Source organism: Euprymna scolopes, chromosome 5 (genome assembly GCF_053919585.1).
Source record: "Euprymna scolopes isolate OS-2025 chromosome 5, ASM5391958v1, whole genome shotgun sequence".
Classification (NCBI taxonomy): domain Eukaryota; kingdom Metazoa; phylum Mollusca; class Cephalopoda; order Sepiida; family Sepiolidae; genus Euprymna; species Euprymna scolopes.
Genome location: NC_136486.1, coordinates 27,113,945 through 27,139,422, shown reverse-complemented (window position 1 = coordinate 27,139,422; position 25,478 = coordinate 27,113,945). Strand labels below are relative to the sequence as shown.

Here is a 25,478-nt window from a genome sequence, read left to right as displayed (position 1 = left end):
CAAAAGTATAAAAATACAAGGATATAAAAATACAAAGGTATAAAAATACAAAAGTATAAAAATACAAAAGTATAAAAATACAAAGTTATAAAAATACAAAGTTATAAAAATACAAAGATATAAAAATACAAAATCATAAAAATACAAAGTTATAAAAATACAAAAGTATAAAAATACAAAGGTATAAAAATACAAAAGTATAAAAATACAAAGATATAAAAATACAAAGGTATAAAAATACAAAGGTATAAAAATACAAAGTCATAAAAATACAAAGTTATAAAAATACAAAGATATAAACATACAAAGTCATAAAAATGCAAAGGTATAAAAATACAAAGGTATAAAAATACAAAGATATAAAAATACAAAAGTATAAAAATACAAAGGTATAAAAATACAAAGTTATAAAAATACAAAAGTATAAAAATACAAAGTTATAAAAATACAAAAGTATAAAAATACAAGGATATAAAAATACAAAGGTATAAAAATACAAAAGTATAAAAATACAAAAGTATAAAAATACAAAGTTATAAAAATACAAAGTTATAAAAATACAAAGATATAAAAATACAAAGTCATAAAAATACAAAGTTATAAAAATACAAAAGTATAAAAATACAAAGGTATAAAAATACAAAAGTATAAAAATACAAAGATATAAAAATACAAAGGTATAAAAATACAAAGGTATAAAAATACAAAGTCATAAAAATACAAAGTTATAAAAATACAAAGATATAAAAATACAAAGTCATAAAAATGCAAAGGTATAAAAATACAAAGGTATAAAAATACAAAGATATAAAAATACAAAAGTATAAAAATACAAAGGTATAAAAATACAAAGTTATAAAAATACAAAGGTATAAAAATACAAAGTTATAAAAATACAAAAGTACAAAAATACAAGGATATAAAAATACAAAGGTATAAAAATACAAAGTTATAAAAATACAAAAGTATAAAAATACAAAGTTATAAAAATACAAAGTTATAAAAATACAAAGACATAAAAATACAAAGCCATAAAAATACAAAGGTATAAAAATACAAAAGTATAAAAATACAAAGGTATAAAAATACAAAAGTATAAAAATACAAAAGTATAAAAATACAAAGTTATAAAAATACAAAAGTTATAAAAATACAAAGATATAAAAATACAAAGTTATAAAAATACAAAGGTATAAAAATACAAAAGTATAAAAATACAAAGTTATAAAAATACAAAAGTATAAAAATACAAAGGTATAAAAATACAAAGGTATAAAAATACAAAAGTATAAAAATACAAAGTTATAAAAATACAAAAGTATAAAAATACAAAGTTATAAAAATACAAAGTTATAAAAATACAAAGTTATAAAAATACAAAAGTATAAAAATACAAAAGTATAAAAATACAAAAGTATAAAAATACAAAAGTATAAAAATACAAAGTTATAAAAATACAAAAGTTATAAAAATACAAAGATATAAAAATACAAAGGTATAAAAATACAACAGTATAAAAATACAAAGTTATAAAAATACAAAAGTATAAAAATACAAAGTTATAAAAATACAAAGTTATAAAAATACAAAGGTATAAAAATACAAAGTTATAAAAATACAAAAGTATAAAAATACAAAGGTATAAAAATACAAAAGTATAAAAATACAAAAGTATAAAAATACAAAGTTATAAAAATACAAAAGTATAAAAATACAAAAGTATAAAAATACAAAGTTATAAAAATACAAAGGTATAAAAATACAAAGGTATAAAAATACAAAGGTATAAAAATACAAAGGTATAAAAATACACAGATATAAAAATACAAAGGTATAAAAATACAAAGTTATAAAAATACAAAGTTATAAAAATACAAAGGTATAAAAATACAAAGGTATAAAAATACAGAGTTATAAAAAATAAAAAGTTATTAAATATAGGAGAATAAAAATAGGGAATAAAATGGATATAAAAAAATAAGTACAAAAATATAAAGATATAAAGTGCCAAGTGAAAATAAGAAAAAAAGATCTAAAATGAAAATACGACAACAGAGAAAATATGCAGTAGGTGAAAGTTATTGAAGTCCGGGGAGTGGAAATTATTTGCAAAGTTTTTTAGGTCCTTGTTGAGTGCAAAGCAGTATCGGAATATTAAAAAAAAAAAAAAGTCTGTGAGAAATACAATCTGTGTCCAGTTTAAGTGATGATTCAAGGAAACCTGTTGAAATTGTGGGTGGAAAATATTGCAATTTAATTAGGATATCAAAACTGGGATGAGAATATAATGAATCGACATTACATCACTTTTTCGGGAGAAGAAGGTCTGTCGTACCTAGAATCTTTTCTCCTCTTCTGATGAGAGGCATTAGGCTTTGAAATACTATAGTATAAAGTACCCACTTACCCTGGGTGCATACCTTTATTGAATAATTGAATATATATATATATATATATATATATATATATAAATATATATATATATAATATATATATATAGTCTTATATCTTCATTTTCTTTACTGATTTCTATATAAGCTCCAAATAAATTTGTTGAGCTTTGCATTATCCTAATGAGTCCACTCTTAAACAATTAATCTTATTCTCTTCCTTTAACTCCTTCTCGCCCACACACACACACACACACACACACACACACACACACACACATATATATATATGTATATATATATATATATATATATATACATATATATATATAACAGATATGTACGGACACGTGTTTAGTGGATAACTCTTTTATAGTAAATTAAATAAATAATTATATGTATTTGTTTATGTCCAAATAATATAGGCGATCGTTCCGATCAAAAGACTACTTCCTCGATCTCCTAGGAGCAAACTTTCTCTACCGAGCAAACGTTCTATACCGAATTCAATCGTACTTAAAAAATCCACTATATATATATATATATATATATATATATATATATATATATATATATATATATATATATATATATATATATATATACATACATATATATACATACATATATATAATATAGATATGCATACATATACATATATATAATAGATATACATATATACATACATATATATACATATATATATTTTGTATATACATATATATGCATGCATATATATACATATATATACATGCATATATATAATATATATACATATATATACATATATATACATATATGATATATATATACATACATTTATATATATATATATATGTAATATATATACATATATATAATATATATGATATATATATATAATATATATATAAGATATATACATACATATATATAATATTTATATAATATATATATATATAATATATATGCATACATGTATATATAATATATATATAATATATACATACATATATATATAATATATATAATATATATATATGATATTGATATAATATATATATACGTACATATATAATATATATATAATATATATAATATGTATAATATATATATAATATATATACATATATATATATAATATATGATATATATGTAATATATATATACATATAATATATATACATATATATATAATATATATATGTGTATATATATAATATATTATATTGACGTCGATGCCTCCGTTCAGTCTCGAAAGACAAATACTACCTCCTGTAGAGGCAGCTGTGCGTGTAATTGTGCGACAAGTGTTGCGCAATCCCAACCACACCTCTCCCGAATCGTCATTGCTTGAGTCCAGTGGCAAGGAGAGGTCCAGGACGACTGGAAACAATGCCGAGATTAGCGCAGAGCGCATACAGCATATCGAAGTCTTAAATGGTCATCATCTGGTACTGGTATATATATATATATATATATATATATATATATATATATATATATATATATATATATATATATATATATATATTGTTATTATTTGAGGGTAAACAGTTACATATGGTCGCTACAATTATATATATAAAGTCACTTTGTGTGTGAGAGAGTTTCTTCCTCATATTATTCCTAAACGGATGAGCCTATCTTTTGCAAATTTCACACAAATGTAATTTATATGTTTGGCAGTTTTCTTAGATATGTTTTGTAAAGAAATTCATCCGATAAGGATCGAAAATCGCAAAAAAAAATCGATTTTAAAAGTAGTCTTTCTTCTCTTAGAGAGTAAAAAAAAAGAAGAATTTTTACAGGAAAATATTTTACGTTACACCGGTGTAACTTTGGACGGTGTAACGCAAAATACTCCCTCTAAAAATTCTTCTTTTTTTATCTATAGGAGAAGAAAGACTATTTTAAGATCGTCAGGCACCAAATATTAGCTGACGTTATATTGTAAACAAACACAGTGGAATTTGATGAACGACATTATCATTATTATTTTATGATCTTTTTATTTTCCGAATTTTTTTTTTTACCGGGCAAATTATTCCTAGTAATATATAATATTTTTATTCTATAATATTACATACGCAATCTGCATAAATTAACATATCATGTTTAAGTGTACTGTACGACTGGGCAACGCCGGACGTCCAGCTAGTGTACACACACACACACACACACACACACACACACACACATATATATATATATATATATATATATATATATATATATATATATATATATATATATATATATATATGGAACGCGTGAAAAAAATATTTTCAAATTTAAGTGCTAAGTAATAATAAGTTCTATGTGATTATCTTATGGATTTTTAGGTTCAATCCTCAATATAGGCCATGCAAAAATACAATTACAAACTACTTTATTTCTTAATTTTATTCCGGATTATTATTCTCATCTTTTTAGTTGTTGTGACGTACGGCCAACTAATCCTCTGGCCTTCGTCAGGTGGTAACCACGACGAGATAGAAACTCCGAATCTCCTAACTGCATTCTCAGCAATTACTGCCATCCATAGTTGTTGTCGTCTCACCACGTTTTTGGCCAAGTAAGCCTCTGGCCGGCTTTGGATAGGATTGAAACCACTATCTTCAGACAATTCTCCCCTCTCACGAAGGCCAGGGGAATAGCTGAAACGTCGTGTAACAATAACAACTAAAAAGATGAGCATGATGGTCCGCAATACAATTAATAAATAATACTCATCTCAATAATGAATTCCAATCAAATAATATACTTTATTTCTGTAGCGTAGTTGTTACATGTCAACACAAGGGATGCACGCGTTGTATGCAGACAGTCGCAAAAATAAAGAAAAGCAAAGAATTCGACACACTTTTTTTCAATTGAAACAAGACACTTATTTACAAAATAATGAAAGATATCTTATTCAACTCGCTTTTCATCAGTGAAGCAGCAGACATTTATTTACAGGTACTTTCCAGAATAACACCTTGTCTCTTATTCAAAAGTCTCCTCATACTGCAATGTGCTTAACAAGACTCTGCTGTATCGGATACACAGTATTCTGTCTTTGTCCGACCACGTTTAATACACGTCTTTCCATGTCGCTCTTAGGCCACTACGTAACACATTTATTTCTGTCTCTCTCGGGACACGTTTTTCTTTTTTATAACCCTTTTCTTTCCTTCCTCATCGCATTGACGTCACCTCACACACGGCTCGGTCATTTGCATATTTTGGCTCATAATAACTAAATAAAATATAAATAAATTATGCATAGCAAATATTTAAATCCTTAAACATAGATACATTATGTCACGTACAAAGTAATCTACAGATATAAGATAGTAGAACCGTATACAGAACAAAGGCATAAGATTCAAGAAACGTAATAGAATTAATAACATTGAAGAATATCATAAACATATAGTTATTAATTATTATAATTATAATGATAGATATCTCCATAAATTGATAAATGCTTACATACTATAGGTAGAATACAAAAGTTAAATCCATTTAATATAACCGTAACGCCAAGCTGATCATCCTTTTCGGAATATCATAAATATAAAGTGCATATAGAATATTAGGCAAAATTAATATAAAGAAACTGTGGTTTAGGATGTACAGTGTGTTGTCAAATAATAATTAATAGTTAGTATTTGCCTATTAGCCAGGCGTAGAGGTCGAATCACAGGGAGTTGACAGAAACACTCAGTGGTCGATCTTGTTTCTTGACTAGGGCAATGAACGCCGTTTTCCCTTCTCCCGACACATCCCACCCTTCTAAACTGAGCGCTTGGGAGTGCGTGAATGCCAAAATGCCAGTACAGGTAGATTGGGTTGACCATCGTCTGATGGGTTGAGGGTACCGGATTGACAGTTCCTGGCTGCTGTTTCTGACTGGTAGTACAGGAACCCTAACTCTTTAGTAGCGCTTAGAGTGGCTGCTTCATCAACAGTTGTATAATATCGAAATGTTTGTAGTGCCATGTCGCGCATGGAAATGGGCCCTGCACTCATCCCCGATGGGCTTTCCTGGGGGCCACAATCCTAGTAGATGGAAGGTCAACTAATGGTCTACTTGTGTTGCATGTCTGGTATTCTGCATAACAACTTATTCAGCGCCCCTTGCCTGAACTGAAACTCTTTTAAAAAAATGACAGTATAATAAAAAAAAAAAAAAAAGTACGCTTAAACCAGGCCCAAACTAAAACAAATCCAACTTGCCTCCTCCCTTAAGGCTTGCATTTACGAACATCTGAGGGCTTAGAACTAATTTAAATGATGTCGAAGCATTTCTCCTAACAAACACACCGGATATCTTAGCACTAAGTGAAACTAACTTGCACTCCTCCATCCCTTCTTAACTTCTTTAACATGCCCGGATATCTCCCACTCTGCCGTAAGGACTCTGACAAACATATGTACGGGCTTGGAATATATATTCGAAACACCCTCCCCTTGACTAGAGAAACTAAACTAGAATCGGACGATCAAGCCGTTATGTGCTTTAGACTTAACATGCAACATAACATTAGTTACTTTTATTTTCTCTACCGCTCTCCCTCGACCCAGGACAGTACCCCAATAAAAAAAGTCTCTGACAGCATAGATACAGTACTTTTCTTCAACACTAGCGCACAAGTGCATGTATTTGGTGACTTCAATGTCCACCACAGCAACTGTCTTGAATTTTCTACTTACACAAACGCAGCTGGTAGCACAACACATAGCTTCTCTATATCTCATTCCCTATCACAGGTGGTTACGTTTCCCAGACCAGCAAGAACAATACGCATCACTTCTAGATCTGTTTCTGACCGTAGTTCCCGATGATTGTATAACGAATGCCCATAGCCCACTTGGGAACGTTGATCATACAATGATAATGGTCAAAATCGCCCTAAACTCTAGAGCCAAAACTGAAGAGCCACTGCTCAAAACAACGACATATTATAAAAAGGTTGACTGGGAAGCCATCAGGGATCTCATCAGAGACGCCCAATGGCGAAATATCTTTTCACTTCCTGCTGAACAGTACACAAATGAGACCACTGAATGGTTTAAAACGGCAATTGAAGCAGATGTTCCCACGCGGAAATTTTATAGCAAGCCCCACTCTCCCCAATGGTTTACTTCTACTTGTGCAGCTGCCATTGCGTAAAGGCAGCATGCGTACCGCAGATTTAACCGACATAAGTTCAGTTCAAACAGACAGAAGTATATAGAAGCCAGAAGTAACTGTAAGAAAGAAATAGCGACAGCTAAGAGAGAATTTACTGAAACCACCAAAAAACGCATCGAAGCACAGAAATTAGGAACCCGTGACTTCTGGAAAATCTACAACAGTGTAGTAAATAATGAGGAATCAACACTATCCAATAATCATGAGGTTGTTTGCTCAGCAACCGAGAAGGCTAATCTGCTTGCCAGTCGGTTTGCCTCCAACTCCACACTGGACCCTGCTAACCACCCCTTTCCTTACTTTCCTTTGCGGACATACGCCACACTAGACGATCTGAAAATCACCCCTTCTCAGGTGCATGCTATCATAAAAAATCTTGACACTTCAAAAGCATGTGGATCTGATCTCATCCGGGTTGTGTTATTAAAAAAGTGCTCCGTCGAAGTAGCTCCGGTTCTCTCCAAACTTTACAACAAATGCCTTAATAAATCTTGCTTTCTTGCCTGCTGGAAAACTGCTTCTGTGGTACCAGTTTTCAAGAATTCTGGCGAAAGAACACACCCAGTAAATTATGGCCCCATTAGCCTCCTCCCACTTTTCGCCAAAATATTCTAGTCCATAATTAACCAAGCTCTAATCCATCACCTTACAGATGCTAAGCTTCTGACCGACCAACAATATTGATTTAGGCAAGCCCATTCCACAGCATACATCCTAACTGTAATCTCTGAACGTATATACCATTCACTGGACAAAGGAGGGTAGGATATATCTAAGACTTTTGACAGGGTATGGCATGAAGGTCTTCTCGGGAAAATCAGATCATACGATATCACTGGAAGAATACTTAACATAATTAAATTCTTCATAGAAAAGAGAAAAGGGCAAGTTGTCCTCGACGGTCGTGCATCTAAACAATATGATATAAAAGCGGGAGTGCCTCTAGGGTCTATCCTTGGAACGCTATTGTTCCTAATATTCATAAATGACCTCCCTAACAAAATTGTCTGTGAGATAGGTATCTATGTTGATGACACCACACATATCTAAAGAAATGGCAGAAACACTAGAGGATGTCCTCCGATCTGTAGTGGAATGAGGGACAAAAATGGATGGTCCCATTCAATGCTGCCAGGACTAAACTTGTTTCCTTCAATAATTACAACACACCTTCTCTACTACCAACAGCAATGACCTAAGACTCTTTATCTGAAAGCACATCTTTTAAACTCCTCGGCCTTACGTTCAAAGGAAACATGAGTTAGAACAATTATATTGAGAGCATTGCCAGGACCGCTGCGAATAAGGTAGGTTCTATCTACCGTGCTAGAAAGCTACTAAATCCCGAAAGTATCCTGTACCTCTATAAGACCACCATTCGTCCATGTATGGAATATTGTTGTCATATTTGGGCTGGTGCATGTGCTACTAGTCTCTCGCCCCTAGACAAGGTTCAAAAGAGAATCGCCAACCTGATAGGTCCTGAATTGTCATCTAAGCTTCAGTCTCTGTCCCATCGACGAAATGTAGCATCCTTCTGCCTGTTCTACAAGTACTTTAAAGGTGAATGCTCCGACGAACTGCAAGCACTTGTACCCCCTCGACGTAAATACCCCCGACAAACCCGACAAGCAGCTAAATCCCACCCCTTCACAGTAGAGATCTCTAGATGTAAGAGAGCCTTCTACTCCAGCAGTTTCTTCCCCAGAACCGCTAGACTTTGGAATTCCCTTTCGCGTCGCTGCTTCCCCATCTGTATTGACATGCAGAAGTTCAAGTGTAACGTGAACCGACATCTTGCTGCCCAACTCAGTACATAGTACCCCTGTAGCTTATGTCCCTGATAGTAACCCCCTACATCAAAGTGCCAATGGTTGGGGTGAAAATATAATTTATAAAAAAGTATAGTTAATTAATATAAATTAAAAATGATTGAAAAAAAAGCCAAACACTCGTAATTGTTAATCGTAAATCGAGTCACCACAATGACATAAAAATAACTAAATATCTTATGAGAGAAAATAACTTAAGAAAACGTCTATTTTAAAGAAGATATTAAGTACTTAGATTAAGTAACTTTGACGAATGTTTAGTCGATACCAGTTCGAATATAATTTCTACCAGCATTTGCAACTATCGAATTAAATACAAATAGAATAAATACACATAAACCAATGTCAAAACGTTACAATTAAGCATACTAATAGTTAAGTAATCATGAATCAATAAAAAAAATTAAGGTTAAAAAACACACACATATACGAAATCTTGTTGATGGGAAAGATGACATGAAGAATAGAATTATGATATAGGAGTAATAACAAATGAGAATAAATTTATTAGGTTAATTGACAATATTAAGCGTCCGTTTAAAGAGACCTTCTCTCTGTAAGCAAAGGGATTGCCTTTTGGGTCTGGACGTGATTAGTCTCTAAGGCATTTCCTCTCCATTGCACAATTATCATAACGATAAATTTATTTTAGTCGTTCCCCCATTTTTCTTCTTTCCAATAATTTGATTTTATTTTAGTCGTTCCCCCCCCCGTTTAAATTCGTTTCCCAATACAAGAAAAAAAAAAAAACTCGATTCGGCTTTGAAAAGTGATGGCGAAACCTGGTTGGCTGACTCTACCCCCTTATTTATCTAATTTTTTTTTTTTTTAACCGCCATCGAATGTTTTCCCTCAGTCCTTTTTTTACCATGAATACAAAAAAAAACACTGAGAACTTAGCCAGTTAGGTAGAAAACGGAGACTTAGAAAATCGATTTTATTTTTAAAAAAAAATAAAATAAAAAAATATTAAGCGAGTAAAAATATTTTTAAAAAATATTATGGGGGCTATAGTCTATTTTAAAAAATAATATCTCCTTCAAGAACGATCATAAAATGTGTTTTCAATCGATATTTATTCAATAAGGGACCAGTTTTCCTACCTAGCGAAATGGGACGAGTTTTCCGGGGTCGAGTTTTCTCGGGACGAATTTTCCGGGCACCAATATATATATATATATATATATATATATATATATATATATATATATATATATATATATATATATATATATATAACGATAAGGAAAATATTTAGTCTCATATCATAGAAATTGCTGTCGTACGGTGTAATACCTATTCCTCATTTTTTCTCGTCACAATTGGGTGCAAATGTGCACTGTCCATCTGCTCTCCCAATTTGTGAATTATTCGTATACCAGCTGCAAGGATTAATCTCTGACGTAAACGATTTCCGTTCCCATATTTTCGCCCACGTCTGAAAAAGAATGGCGGTTTTATGTTTTTTATGGAACGAATAACAGTATGAAGTGAACCCCCGACCCCAACAGCCAGAATGTGAACTTGTTAACACCGAGGACAACCACATATTCACTTCCCATGCAAAGACGCAAGCAACGTCTTTAATTCCAGATCCGTTTCATGTTTTGTTTTATGTGTTCGTCATTTTGATTAAGGCGTGTCGAGATTTAAAAATAAAATAAGAAATAAGACGGGGTAATCGCTCAAACGGATTCAATTTCGCACTTTGGGTCAAATGTAATTAATATCTATTAATGGAATCCGGACATTTCTGGTTCGAATTTCAAGAATTTCTTACCAACTCGACCCCACGTTATAATTTAAGGAGAGTAGAAAATCGACCTTGGGCTTACTTTCGGCAACCTCGTAATTTTCGCTTCCTTTATTTTTGTCTTTTAGTCCTCACGTTCCAAGAGTGATGTTTTTGACAAAAAAGGGAGAATTTATGATTTCTGGGTCAGAATCTATTCCATCTAATACTTATAATTCGCGAGTTTTTGACTTTGAACTAATATTTTTTTAGCCCCTTACATCAAGTAGCTTCATGCCTTGTCGGGAGTGCCGTCCATAAAAAAAAATATATCAGGTTGCAGCAAAAGTTTTTGCCGGTTTGTAAAAGGATTATTTTAAACGATTGTAATTTAGTTTATGAATATTGTTATAGCTACTAGTCTTTCACTTTTAGACAGCGTTCAAAGAGAATCTCCAACCTAATAGATCTCACACTGTCAGCTAGAGTTCGACCTCTGTCCCGTCGACGAAATGTTGCATCCCTCTTCCTGTTTTACAAGTATTTTAATGATAGGTGCCCCAATGAACTACAAACCCTTGTACCCCTCGACCTCGAAACGGCTAAGTGCAGTGGATAGAGATGCGGAATATCTACGATTCCAGTTGAACATTGTCTAGAGGTAGCGGTTTCGATCCCACCCAAAGCCGGTCAGAGTATTAGTTGACCAAACCGTCATGAGATAACAACAGCTATTGAAGGCAATAATTGCTGTGGATGTAGTTGGAAGATGCGACATTCCTATCCCGTTGCGGTTAACCTGGGAAGACCAGATGAATAATTGGCCGGAATATCGTGAAAACAACAACTAAAAGATGTGGATAATAGTCCGCAATAAATAAATAAAAATGTTACAATTTATTCATCTCCAAAATAATTTCAAACTAATTCAATCGTATGTTGATTCTTTGGGAATTTAAAAAAAAAAAAAACCTGCTCCAATTCCTAACATTTTTAAGAGTCATACCTCGATTCCGTCTTCTTCGAAAACCTCCGACCTCTTTCGCCTCAGTAAACCTGTTTGTCACAGTTAATTTCATCGTTTTTAATGTTAACCAAAAACAACAGAAACTGAATCGCTTGAACTAAAAAATATCTGTCCTTTCTGCTTCTGATGATGATGTTTAGAGGGGCCGGAAGAATGACTGTTTTGAAGTTGGAGTCTACTCATATAACATTTATCGTTGGCTAATTTTTAACCTTGAATAGTATTTTTCTATTATTATTCCTTACATTAAATGGCTCCATGCTTTGTCTAGACTGGCCTTTTTTTTTAAATCTAGAATGCACTAAACTTCGTGAAGGCCTTAATACTTCCGGTTCCTAATTCGAGCGACCAATAACAGTCGGCTGCACAAGAAAGATGGGAGCAGGAGATAACGTATGGGTGGATATATCTAAACTAAGGGCAACCTTCCGGAGGCAACTTTTTTTTATATATATAAAAAGAAAAGAAATGTACATGGATTAAAAAGGAATGAAAGGCCATTGGAAGAAGAAAGGGAAAAGGAAGGGCAGACGAAAATTTGCTAACTTTGCTATTTATTATTATTTTGGTTTGGTGTTTTTATTACTTTTATTTTTTCAGTCTCTCCTTATATGAAGACGGGCAAATTTTTGTATATGAAAATATTTATTTTCATATCAGCTTAAAACATTTCAGATGATAATGTTTTCTTGCTCCGATAGAGATATCTTGCCGAACCGACGGATTAGTCAGGTCGGAAGTTTCTAAATAAACAAAACACACATATGCACATATATGCATATGTAGAGAGTGAAACGCATTTACATTAGTACGAATAAACATAGACACACACATCTATATATATATATATATATATATATATATATATATATATATATATATATATATATATATATATATATAGTAATTTATAAAATATATATGGCGATTAAGCTACACTGAATATTCTGCGTTTCATCCAACTATAGGATTCGTCAGGCATATGCCTGACGAATCCTATAGTTGGATGAAACGCAGAATATTCAGTGTAGCTTAATCGCCATATATATTTTATAAATTACTAACTAGCTCTACCTACGTATTGAGCACTTTTGAAGTAAATACTTAAAGTTTACGCATAAATCTATACTTTCGTATATCAAATTTATGTGAATAAATGAAGTAGTTGTATATATATATATATATATATATATATATATATATAGAGAGAGAGAGAGAGAGAGAGAGAGAGAGAGAGAAAGAGAGAGAGAGAAAGAAGGGGGAAGATATTGGGATAGATAGATAGATAGATAGATAGATAGATAGATAGATAGATAGATAGACACATAGATCATCAGGATGTAATAAAAAATAATTATTTTTTTTTAAATTTTAAAATACACACACACATATATATATATATATATATATATATATATATATATATATATATATATATATATATATTACTACACCTTATTATAACCTGGATGCATACAAAATTTCAGTTAAATCGGCCCAGTAATTTCCGAGAAAAAATGGAAAAGGAAAACAGACAAATATATATATATATATATATATATATATATATATATATATATATATATATATATATATATATATATATATATACTAGACTAGACTACCCATGACCCGTTGGGTCAGTATGTTATATTAGCTATGGAATTAATATATGAGCGCGACACTTGTAAGGTAAAGAAATAGTTTTTTCTGACATAACAGAAAAATTTCTATGAAAGTATATTAAAATGAAAAAAAGAATATAGATAAATTTCTATGAGTCATTCTGTTTATAATTTTTTATTTAAAAAAAAAACTTACAGCTATTGAATTCTAAATGGTTTGCCATACTTTTTAGGTAAATGTGCACTGAACAGATACCATAATACTTAAAGTTAAATTCAAATTTATATCTTTTAATTTAAAGGCGAAAAAAACAATTAGGACGCTGAAAACGCTCACAGTAAAACAATACGTTTTATTGTCGCGTTGATTATTTATTTGTAACGCAAATTTAAAAAAATATATATATTCCGGGTTATTTATTTATGTTAGTACTGGCAGGGTATATAATATATTCCGGCTTTGGTGTTAGTGTTGGTATTAGTCATAATTTTACGTTTTAGATCCCTAATTGTTAAAGAGTTTAGTTTTATTATTTGAATGCCTTTCTTATTTACTCTGTCTTGATTGTGGAAGAATATACGTAGTAGAAACTCAACGTAATTTAAATAAAAGAATATATGAACACAAAAGAAATGTAAAAAACAACAATACACTCAACGCCATATTTTGTCACATAATGGAGAACGACCACCATTTTAATTTTAACAAAGCAACTTTCCTTAAGCACATACATAACAGATCCACACGACGTTTTATTGAGTCAGCTATAATCTCCCATTCCAGCAATATAATTAAACAAAGAAAAGTTTTTTTCCACATTGCTCCCTATCTGCCGAAAATGATTATTAAAGAGAACAATATATATTTATATATATATATATATATTTAAAAAAAATGCATTCGTAATTTCACTTCTTTTTATTATTTTTATTTTACTTATTTACTGTATTTTATTTTATCAGTGTCTATTTTTAGACCCCATTTTATCACCTATTCTTATTTTTAGACGCCATCTACAGTTACTACGCTATTTTATCCCAATTCAATATTTCTAATTTTTAAAAACTCCCTTCGTAATCTCGTTTCATTTATTTACTTAATCTACCACGGTTATATTTTCAAACGCAATCTTTTAAATCTCTACGATATTTTAACTTTTAGACGTAATACACTACGCTAGTTTACTCTAATTTATTTTCTCTAATCAAAAAATGTAGATATGTATATAGACATCTAATTTACACAAGGAAAACACACTGCTCTCCCCCATCATTATATGTAGCCCCAAATCTTCCGACTCTCTCGTCAATGACTATCCCTCTTGAAAAGGCCCGCATAAATCTGGCGAAACGTTGAGTATTCAGGTCCTTTCACCTCCATTTTATTTAATATATATATATATATATATATATATATATATATATATATATATATATATATATATATATATATATATACAGTGATGATCATATTTATTGGCACGGTAAAATAAAAGTTAAATTTTGTCTAATAAATTCTAAAAAAGGGATTAAATTAAAGAAAATAACAAAGTATATTATGTATTTTTAACTGGCCTTTCCGATGCAGCAATCGGATTTTAGAAAAAATAAATAACAAAGGAACAACAAACATAATTAAGCTAAAAAATATATAAATATATATAAAAAAACGGCCAAAAGTGCGATATATATATATATATAGTTAGATTCCGAGCCAAAAAAAACAGCAGTTCTTTCTCCTTTTTCAGAAACATCGCTCATGAAACGCGAGGATTAAACAACAAAATAACAGAAATCAGAGTGAAAAGGCTCGCGAAAGTAAATCCAATGTCCATTTTCTACTTTCCTATAATGTTATAAGGATAAATTCCTACCTAGAAAACAGCAATACTTTCCCCTTTGTCAGATGCTGGTACAAATCTAATTCATAAAACTCACTATGCCTATCTCTCCCCATATTTTCAAACTCTATATCTCCCGAAATTGAAAGTCGCAAAGCGACGCTAGGAGCCTCAAATGATTGGATTTTTATGGACCGTATTTTTATGGATCTTTCGCCGGTTAAAATAGTTTTTAAGGAGTCAAAAAGAGATTAAAATTGCAAAAGATCGTTATATATTTTGTACATTTATCTTAATATACTTTTTATCAGTTTACGTGCGTGTCACATTGGTACGGTGGTAACGTCACCAGCTTTGAATGCTACAGCTTTGCTTTCGGTTTCGATTTGAGCTGATAGCACCCAAATACTTTTTTTTTCTTTTGAAATCACGACTCTATAATAATATATACGAAATCTGGACAAATTAAACAGTCAGATTTAAGCGTATTTTACGCTCGGGCAAATTGAGGCGTAACATCCACCCCACCCCGTTAGTTTAAGCTAAGACACGTTCATTCAATCTACGCGATCAGTGATGAAAATTATATTTAGAACTAAAAGGTGACAGTCCTGCAGCTCAATCGATCGACAAAACCTCGCTTAGGGATGCAAGGTCGGACCTCAGAAATAACAGAATCACAGACATGTTAGCTTGAGGCGAAGATTGTTGGAATCTGTCTCGTCCCAACCCCTATCCGGTGGGAATGGGGTTGAAGTGGAAATCAAGATCAAGTCAAAGACAAGAATTTTTCTTAACAAATGCCAAAAGATTTCTTTTAAATCTTTCCAATTTATTTTTTTTTTCTTCGCATGCAATTAAGAATTTCATGAAAGGAATTTTAACATCCGTCTATGTCTGGGTCAGGAGAAAAATCATTGCCAAGAATTGGAACAGACAGATAATGTCACTCGTTGTGCGGGCCCCAAGTCATTATGTCTTTCAAGATAATAATAATAATAATAATAATAATAATAATAATAATAATAATAATAATAATAATGAAAATTGCAGAAATATTAAGAAAACCCCTTGAGTGCGGAGACTAATACTATACATCAACTACAGGCACAAACTGGACACAGAAACGGCTACAGCTGTCAAACACAAAGAAACATCACATGAAATCATGAAAACTGAAACATGTGTTTCGGCAACCCCTTTTTTTCATATGTATATGTTACCATAAACTAGCACCACACCAAATAAATGAGGAGGGTCAAGGAGGATGTAAAGGACGAGAAGAGAAAGCACTAACTGACCTCCGCTTAATGAATGCAAAGAAGACTGGCACTTTCGGGAGGCTTTTATTGCCACCAAAATTCCAGGTCGCTGCCAACCAGAAATCAATGGTAAGTGGCTGTAAATTCAGTATGATATTTCTATACATATTATGATAGTCAAATTAACAGCTACAGCAGGAATTGGAATACACTCTACTAAAGCTTGATGGTCATTGCTTGTGAATTTCCTAAATGCAATCTGGACGTGACACCACTCTAGCAGAACAATATTCAATAAAATTCTGCCTTGAACTTGGAATAAATACCACAGAAACGTATGGAATGCTTCAGACTGCTTTTGGACCATCTTGCATGATTCGAGCATCAGTTTTTTAGTGGCATACGAGATTCAAGGAAGGCAGGGGTCTATGAGGGATGATGAGAGGTGAGGAAGGAGAAAGGAAGTCAGAACGCCAGTACTGATTGGCCAAATAAATAATTTCATGGATAAGGACCGTCATGCGTCTATAGAAACAATAAGTGCACAGTTTGATGTCAGTGTGGGAACTGAACCACACGGGGAACTGAAGATACGTAAGATTTGCGCAAAGTTTTTCCCAAGGTTGTTTAATCCGTGTCAAAATGGGCATCAAGACAGTTCCTCACCCTTCCTATAGTCCAGACGTTGCTCCCTCTGATTTTTGGTTATTACATAAGCTCACGGAAAACCTTACGGGCTGTCATGAAACAATTGAACAGATGAAAGAGATTGTGACGAGAGTCATTGACACACTCACTCAAAAGGACTTCCATGTGGCCTTCCAGAAGTTGTTGGAACAATACAACAAATTTATTGCAGTTGGATGAGATTAATTCGAAAGGGGACTAGAGTCCCATGTGTATACTATAAATAAAAGTGTCCATACGAAAAAAAATCTGGAAACTTATTGAACGCACCTTGTGCGTAATTTTATGCATCTATCTTTAGTATTTACTTTAATAGTGCTCAATGCGCGAGTAAGATAGCGAGTTGTGAAAATATATATAGCAATTAAGCTACACAGAATTTTACGTGTTTCGTTACCGTAAGAACTCGTCAAACTAAAATGCATGGAATTCATGTTAGCGTTTTTATATATATATATATATATATATATATATATATATATATACATATATATACATATATATATGTATGTATGTATATATATATATGTATGTATATATATATATATATACATATATATACATATATATATGTATGTATGTATATATATATATATATATGTATGTATATATATATGTATATATATATATATATATATATGTATATATATATATATATATATATATATATATATATATATATATATATATATATATATATATATATATATATATATATATGACGAGGGTAGATAAAAGAAAAGGGTAAATTCAATTCTATAAGAGGACACTTATCGGGATAATATAAAGCTCAACAAATTTCAATGAAGCTTATATAGGATACAATAGGAGTACAACATAAATTCACAAATACTATACACTGGAAAATATAGAATGAGTCATTTATTTCATAAGGATATACATGCACACATATACACGTATGTATATCCTTATTAAATAAATGACTCATTATATATATATATATATATATATATATATATATATATATATATATATATATATATATATATACACGTAAAGCTAAGTTGGCTATCAGATATTTTGTTATTCCTGCCATTAAGAGTAGAAAGTGAAAGTCAACCAAACCTTTGTCTGATAAAAGCTTTAACATTGGCTAATGGAAACATGAGCGCAGGCGGAAATAACAATGAATTTGATTGGTTAGTTAGCTAAACTAAACATCAATTTAAGATTACCTGTTTTACATAGTTATATAGTTGAATCTCCCTTTTATAATCATAGATTTGCTAGCAGAAAACCGGCTCATATGTCGAATTTAGTTAGTATTGTTAGTGACTTAAACTGCAGTTTTAATTTTATTTTAGTATTTTTTTTAAGAAAACCTTTAAAACTTCTTTAGAATGTGTGTGTGTGTGTGTGTGTGTGTGTGTGTGTGTGTGTGTGTGTGTGTGTTATTTTAAGAATCGTCATCATATTTTAAGCAATAGTTTGTTCAAGCGCGCCTTAACAATTCTTGGCCTGCAGAAGATTGGCACCTCAGTTCAAAATAGCTATTTCTAATGCAGTCTGTATAGAAGGCGAAAAAGAGTGTTAATCTCTACCATCTGTCCAAAGACGGGCATATCACCCTACTGCATCCTGCCAATACTAAAATCGACCACCCAAAAGTATCGTACCTCAGGCTGTAACTCTACCGGCTTATCTTTATCTATTCATTTTTGTAATATTTTCTTTATATATATATATATATATATATATATATATATATATATATATATATATATATATATATATATATATATAATTATTTTTTTACTATAATAATTAAATACCTACAGACACTAGTGTTTCATCCTTTCGGGAATCTTCAGTGCAGGGTGTCACGATTAACATCAGTCGAACGATTCGAACCCCGAAACACGAGACATCTCTGGCTCGGTTAGCGAAGGCCGTATCAATTCAGCTACCATTAACCGCGTGAAATAACCTTGAATTTAAACATTTTAATTCTAGATATTCATTTACGTCCGTCAGACAGTGATCTAATCGTTATAGGATAATCTATGCATATATATATATATATATGTGTGTGTGTGTGTGTGTGTGTGTGTGTGTGTGTGTGTGTGTGTGTGTGTGTGTGTGTGTGTGTGTGTGTGTGTGTGTGTGTACAGGCTGTCCAAATGAAAGGTATACGCTCTTTAAATGGCCATAAAACCAACATTTATTATAAGGAAGAAAAGGTTTCATACATCAAAATACTGTGAACAAATATAGAAACCAGTTAATTATCGAAAGTTTCCAAATTATTGGCCATTGTGGTTCATGAACCGCTGACAACTTTCACTGATTGAATAGAAAACGTTCCTAATCAGTACAATTGATATGTTGACACATCTTATTTCAATGGTTGCTTTCAACTCATTCATTGTAGCTAGTTTTGTGGTGTGAACCCTGTATTTAACATGCCCCCCCACTCCCAAAAAAGGGAAAAATTCCTCGGGGGGGGGGTCAAATCCGGTGAGCGTGGACAGTACTAAATACTTCCTCTTCGTCCTAACTATTCGTTTCGCAGGTGACTATCAAGATATGCTCTTATGTCATGATGATAGTGGGGAAGTGCTCCATCCTGCTGGAAGTGCCATTTTTTTTATTCCTAAACATTTCTTGGGAACGTGGTATAGCGTATTCATGTAGTAAGTTAAGATAATTTAAAGAGTGTATACATTTTATTGGAACCCTATATATATATATATATATATATATATATATATATATATATATATATATATATATATATATATATATATATATATAGTGAGCTGCTCGCCGGGCAAAACGACGAACAGCTCCTTTAAAATAATTTTTCATAAACATTAATAAAAAACAAATATTCAGAAAAATTAATGAAAATGAATAGTCAAACTTGGCTTGTTAAAAGAAGTGTAATTTTATTTACCCTCTTGTGTATCACACTCATGTGGTTTCTTTTGTGTCCGTAGAAAAGAAAGAAATCTTGACTGACTGGGTAAATGTTCTCTTTTTTGGCGTAAAGTCGAAAAGAAAAGATAAATTAAATATTTTTCTTTGGGATATCCGTTCGAGTGAAAAGTGGCGTGGAAAGGTAAGAAGAATGCTTTTTTTGGTTTCATTATGAGAACTGGCATAGCGCGTGTCGCGCACATGTGACAGACACAGCAGTAGCGCGTGTTAACTCCTCAAGGGTCAGCGAGCGAAAGAGGAAGAGAGGGCACTCGAATTTGGCGCCACGTTTTTTTTTTGTCCTCTTTTTTAGAGCTCTCCGAAAACGGTGACAATTCAAAAGTCTCTGTCAAATTTTAGTTCCGGGGTAGACGCTACATTACCCCCCCCCCTACTAGACAGTATGTCGATAAGGAGAACAGAATGTCACTGAGTGTAAACAGCAAATTGGTGTGGGCGCTGAATGCGTCTACCCGACCTGGTAGAAATGGTCGTGCTCGATGAGTTGGGGTCGTCGAAACGGACCGTAGTCTTTGGTTTCTGCATGTGTGTGACATCATCGTCAAAAATCGCTTTCTTTAAGCGATCGACACTGACCGAGTCACGTTTGCCGTTAATCTCGATTATGAAGAATTTCGGGTATCTCTTGAGTACTTTGTAAGGGCCGGAATACGGCGACTGAAGGCAGATAGTCACGCCACTATTTCGGACGAACACGTGGGTCCATGAGTTCATGTCCTTCGCAACATGCGTGTGTACATCTTGTGCTCTTGGCGCGATGTTGAAAGGTATTGCCATATAATCCTTCGCCGGGTCTGGCATGCGTTCGGGGGTGGTAGGTGTGACCATCTGCCCAAGCAAGGTCAGTGAGGCTCCGTAGACCATTTCAGCTGGGGTTAGACCAATGTCCGTTTTGATGGTGGACCTAATACCTAGGAAAACGAAGGGAAGGTATTCCATCCATCTGTTAGGGTCAGAGTATGCTTTCAAGGACGCTTTCAATTGCCTGTGAAAGCGCTCAATCATGCCGTTTGCTGCCGGATGGTATGAAGTAGTGCGTATGTGTTTACATCCGAGTAGGTGAGACAGTTCCGAAAAGAGGTAAGAGTCGAATTGTCTACCTCTGTCGGTTGTAATGGTGTTAGGCACCCCGTAACGAGCTATCCAGTGTGTGATAAGGGCTTTGGCCGCAGTTTCGGCAGAAGTATCTTTAATGGGTATGGCTTCAGGCCATCTCGAAAACCTGTCAATGCAAGTCAGCAGATGTGTACAGTCTCTGGAGGGTGGGAGTGGGTCCACTAAGTCTATATGGACGTGCTGAAAGCAAGTTTCAGGGGTTGAGAATGTCGAAAGTGGGCTTTTAATGTACTTATGAATTTTAGACTTTTAGCAAAGTATGCAACTCCTGGTCCATTCGCGTATATCTCGGTTGATGGCTGTCCATATAAAACGAGACGTCACCAACTTCTGTGTAGAGCAGATGCCAGGATGCGATAGGCTGTGCAGCTGAGAGAAAACAGCTCGCCTATGTTTGGGAGGAACATAAGGGCGCTCATGTCCGGTGGAGATATCACACTAAATCATTTCGCTAGAAAAGGGTATGGGAACCTGTTTGAACGATAGGCTTTCAGAATGTAGCAAGTTATTCAACTCCTCATCATTTCTTTGGTCGACGGCGATCTGTTTAAGATCGATACCATCAGTAGGCTGAATGGCATCAATGTGCATGCGCGATAATGTGTCGGCGACAACGTTCTCAGTGCCTTTGATGTATTTGATGTCTGAAGTGAACTGAGAAATGTAGTCTAAATGACGAGCTTCTCTGGGTGAATGCTTGCTGGGTTTGGCGAGCAAGGCGTGCGATAGCGGTTTATGGTCCGTAAAGAGAGTGAAGTCGGATCCCTCTAGCATGTAGCGAAAATGCTTGACCACATAATAAGCAGCTAAAAGTTCTCTGCCAAAGGTACTATATTTGGTCTCAGCATTCTGAAGTCGCCTGAAGAAAAAAGATAGTGGTTGCCACGTGTTGTCTACAAACTGCTGTAATACCCCTCCAATGCCCACATCAGATGCGTCTACTGACAGGGATAGGGGAGCGTGTGGGTGAGGAAAAACCAACATAGTGGCAGTCATTAACGCTTCTTTTACTTTGTTGAAGGAGTGTAATTCCGTTCTGTTCAAAGTGATTGTCTCATTTTTTTTCTTTTTGTTCCTGAGTACATCCGTTAAGGGCTGTGCGATTTCGGCACAGTGAGGAACGAAACACCTGTAAAAATTTATCAACCCGAGGAATTCCCGAAGTTTACGAAGGGAAGTGGGAGGCAGGTAATCAACAATGGATTGGACTTTTTCCGGGAGAGGGCGGATACCCTCCGAATCAATTAAATGTCCCAGGAAGGAAAGCGAAGAGACTCCAAACTCACACTTGCTGGGGTTGATGATAACACCGTATTCCGACAATCTGTGGAACAGTTGCTGTAGATACTGCACGTGTTCGCTTTCGGATGAACTCGCTGCGAGTAGATCATCAATGTATGCGTAAACGAATGGTAACCCACGTAAGACTGCGTCTATAAATCACTGGAAGGACTGGCCAGCATTTCTCAGTCCAAAGGGCATTCGTAGAAATTCGAAGAGTCCGAATGGGGTAGTTATAGCAGTTTTGGGGATATCTTCAGGGTCCACAGGAATCTGATTGTACGCACGGACGAGATCGATTTTGGAGAATATCGATTTACCATGGAGAGAGTTTGAAAAATCCTGGAGGTGAGGAATGGGGTAATTATCTGGAGTCGTGCGACTGTTCAGTGCTCGATAATTCCCGCAAGGGCGCCAGTCGCCTGCTGACTTTTTGGGCACCATGTGGAGTGGCGATGACCAATTACTGTCGGAGGGTCGAATAATACGCAAATTCAACATATGCTGAAATTCTTGCTTGGTGACTTTCAGGCGGTCAGGTTTGAGTCTGCGTGGGCGCGCACTCACAGGAGGTCCTCTGGTCTGGATGTGGTGGGTAACATCGTGTGTAACCCTGTCGTTGCTAAAAACAGGACGAGTTATATTAGGGAAACCTTTTAAGAGGTCTGTGTATGGGTCCGTAGCATCCTTCAATATGACCGGGCTTATCGTCATATTTCTATTAATCTTCCCTTGCATGGTAAGTCCAGTGCTATTGTCGATTAATTTGCCGCGTTTGACGTCCACAAGTATGCCAAAATGATGCAAGAAATTCGCTCCTAAAATTGGAATGGGCAGCTTCGCGATAGTAAAAATCCATTGGAAGGTGCGTCGGAATCCCAGGTCTAATGTTAACGACTTTTCTCCGAAAGTCGGAATAGATGAGTGATTCACGGCTTGTAGACAAAAAGTCGACGGGGTACGTTTCTCTTTCAACAGTTCCTTGGGGATTATGCTGACTTCTGCGCTGGTATCAACGAGGAGTCGTGTACCAGTGTTCTTGTCTGTGACGTAAAGGGTGCAACAAATGTGGTTTCTGCCAGAGGTATGGGTCGCCCCTACCACCTGGCCTGGCCGTTTCCCGCTTGCTTATCGTTCTTCATGAAAGAGCAAGGCCTGCGGCATCGGAAAGCCTTTTCTGCCGTAACGCGCATGGAATCGACACAGCCTGTCACCATTTCGACTGTTACTTCGTGGTCGAGAACGGTCCTGTCCGCTCGGACGCGGGTATCTGCTTGGTCTGAGCTCCATATCACGAATCTGGTCACTCAGGTTTTGGACTAGTTGGGCTTGTCTCTCCAGTTTTTCGCGGATATATGTGGAGGTGCCTGAGGTTTCGGGAAAGGAATCCTCTGGTGCCTGTGCGTGCACCGGGGCTACTGAAACCGTTACTTCCATGATTTTGTCTGCCAACTCCGCCATTTCCTCGACCAAGGTGGTGTCTTTGGAAGACGCTAGTGTCATCTGAATACTGGACGGCAGCCTACTAACGAATAATTGTTTGAGGATGTCCGGCTGTAGAACGCTTTCGCCCATTAATTGTTTCATCCGTCTCAGTAATTGGGATGGTTTTCGGTCGCCGAATTCCTCCTCAATCAGCAGTTGCCGGAGACGCTTTTGTTGGGAGTCGGTTGTTCTTCTGATTAACTCCGACTTAAAAGTGTCATAAGAAATAGATCCTGGGGGTGCCATTATCAAGTCGCGGACTTCAGCCATCACTTCGTGCGTGAGTGCGGCCACCACGTGGTTCAGCTTAGTGAATTCGCTGTGAATTCGCTGAGTGAAAAACTGAGCTTCCACGTGGGCGAACAACAACGTCGGGTCGTGTGTCCAGAAAGGCGGAATTTTAAGAACGGCCTGTATTGCCGTTGTCGCCGATATAGTATCACTATCCATGGTTGGTTTGCCGCCCTGGCCTGGGTTGAGAAAAACTTAGTTTGAAAGTCTTTAAACTGCCGAATTGGGAATGTCCAGCTCCTCGCGTGTTCTACCAAAGTCTGACGAAAAGGGGTCACCAGTGAAGTGAGCTGCTCGCCAGGCAAAACGATGAACAGCTCCTAAAAAATAATTTTTCATAAACATTAATAAAAAACAAATATTCAGAAAAATTAATGAAAATAAATAGTCAGACTTGGCTTGTTAAAAGAAGTGTAATTTTATTTACCCTTTTGTGTATCACACTCATGTGGTTTCTTTTGTGGCTGTAGAAAAGAAAGAAATCTTGACTGACTGGGTAAATATTCTCTTTTTTGGCGTAAAGTCGGGAAGAAAAGATAAATTAAATATTTTTCTTTGGGATAGCCGTTCGAGTGAAAAGTGGCGTGAAAAGGTAAGAAGAATGTTTTTTTGGTTTCATTATGAGAACTGGCATAGCGCGTGTCGCACACACACACACACACACACACACACACACACACACACACACACACACACATATATATATATATATATATATATATATATATGTGTGTGTGTGTGTGTGTGTGTGTGTGTATGTATGTATGTATGTATGTATGTATAC

The 25,478-nt window shown here is 34.1% G+C and overlaps 2 protein-coding genes across 2 annotated transcripts; both read right to left on the bottom strand.

The window, feature by feature from the left end:
* Window positions 1-20,926: 20,926 nt before the first annotated feature.
* Window positions 20,927-21,526, bottom strand: LOC145276568 (uncharacterized). Its single transcript, XM_080127764.1, has one exon. It carries the CDS (start codon window positions 21,524-21,526, stop codon window positions 20,927-20,929), a length of 600 nt encoding a protein of 199 aa, XP_079983890.1.
* Window positions 21,527-24,046: 2,520 nt separating this feature from the next.
* On the bottom strand, window positions 24,047-24,853 carry LOC145276567 (uncharacterized). The gene has a single exon (XM_080127761.1). It carries the CDS (start codon window positions 24,851-24,853, stop codon window positions 24,047-24,049), a length of 807 nt encoding a protein of 268 aa, XP_079983887.1.
* Window positions 24,854-25,478: the final 625 nt, after the last annotated feature.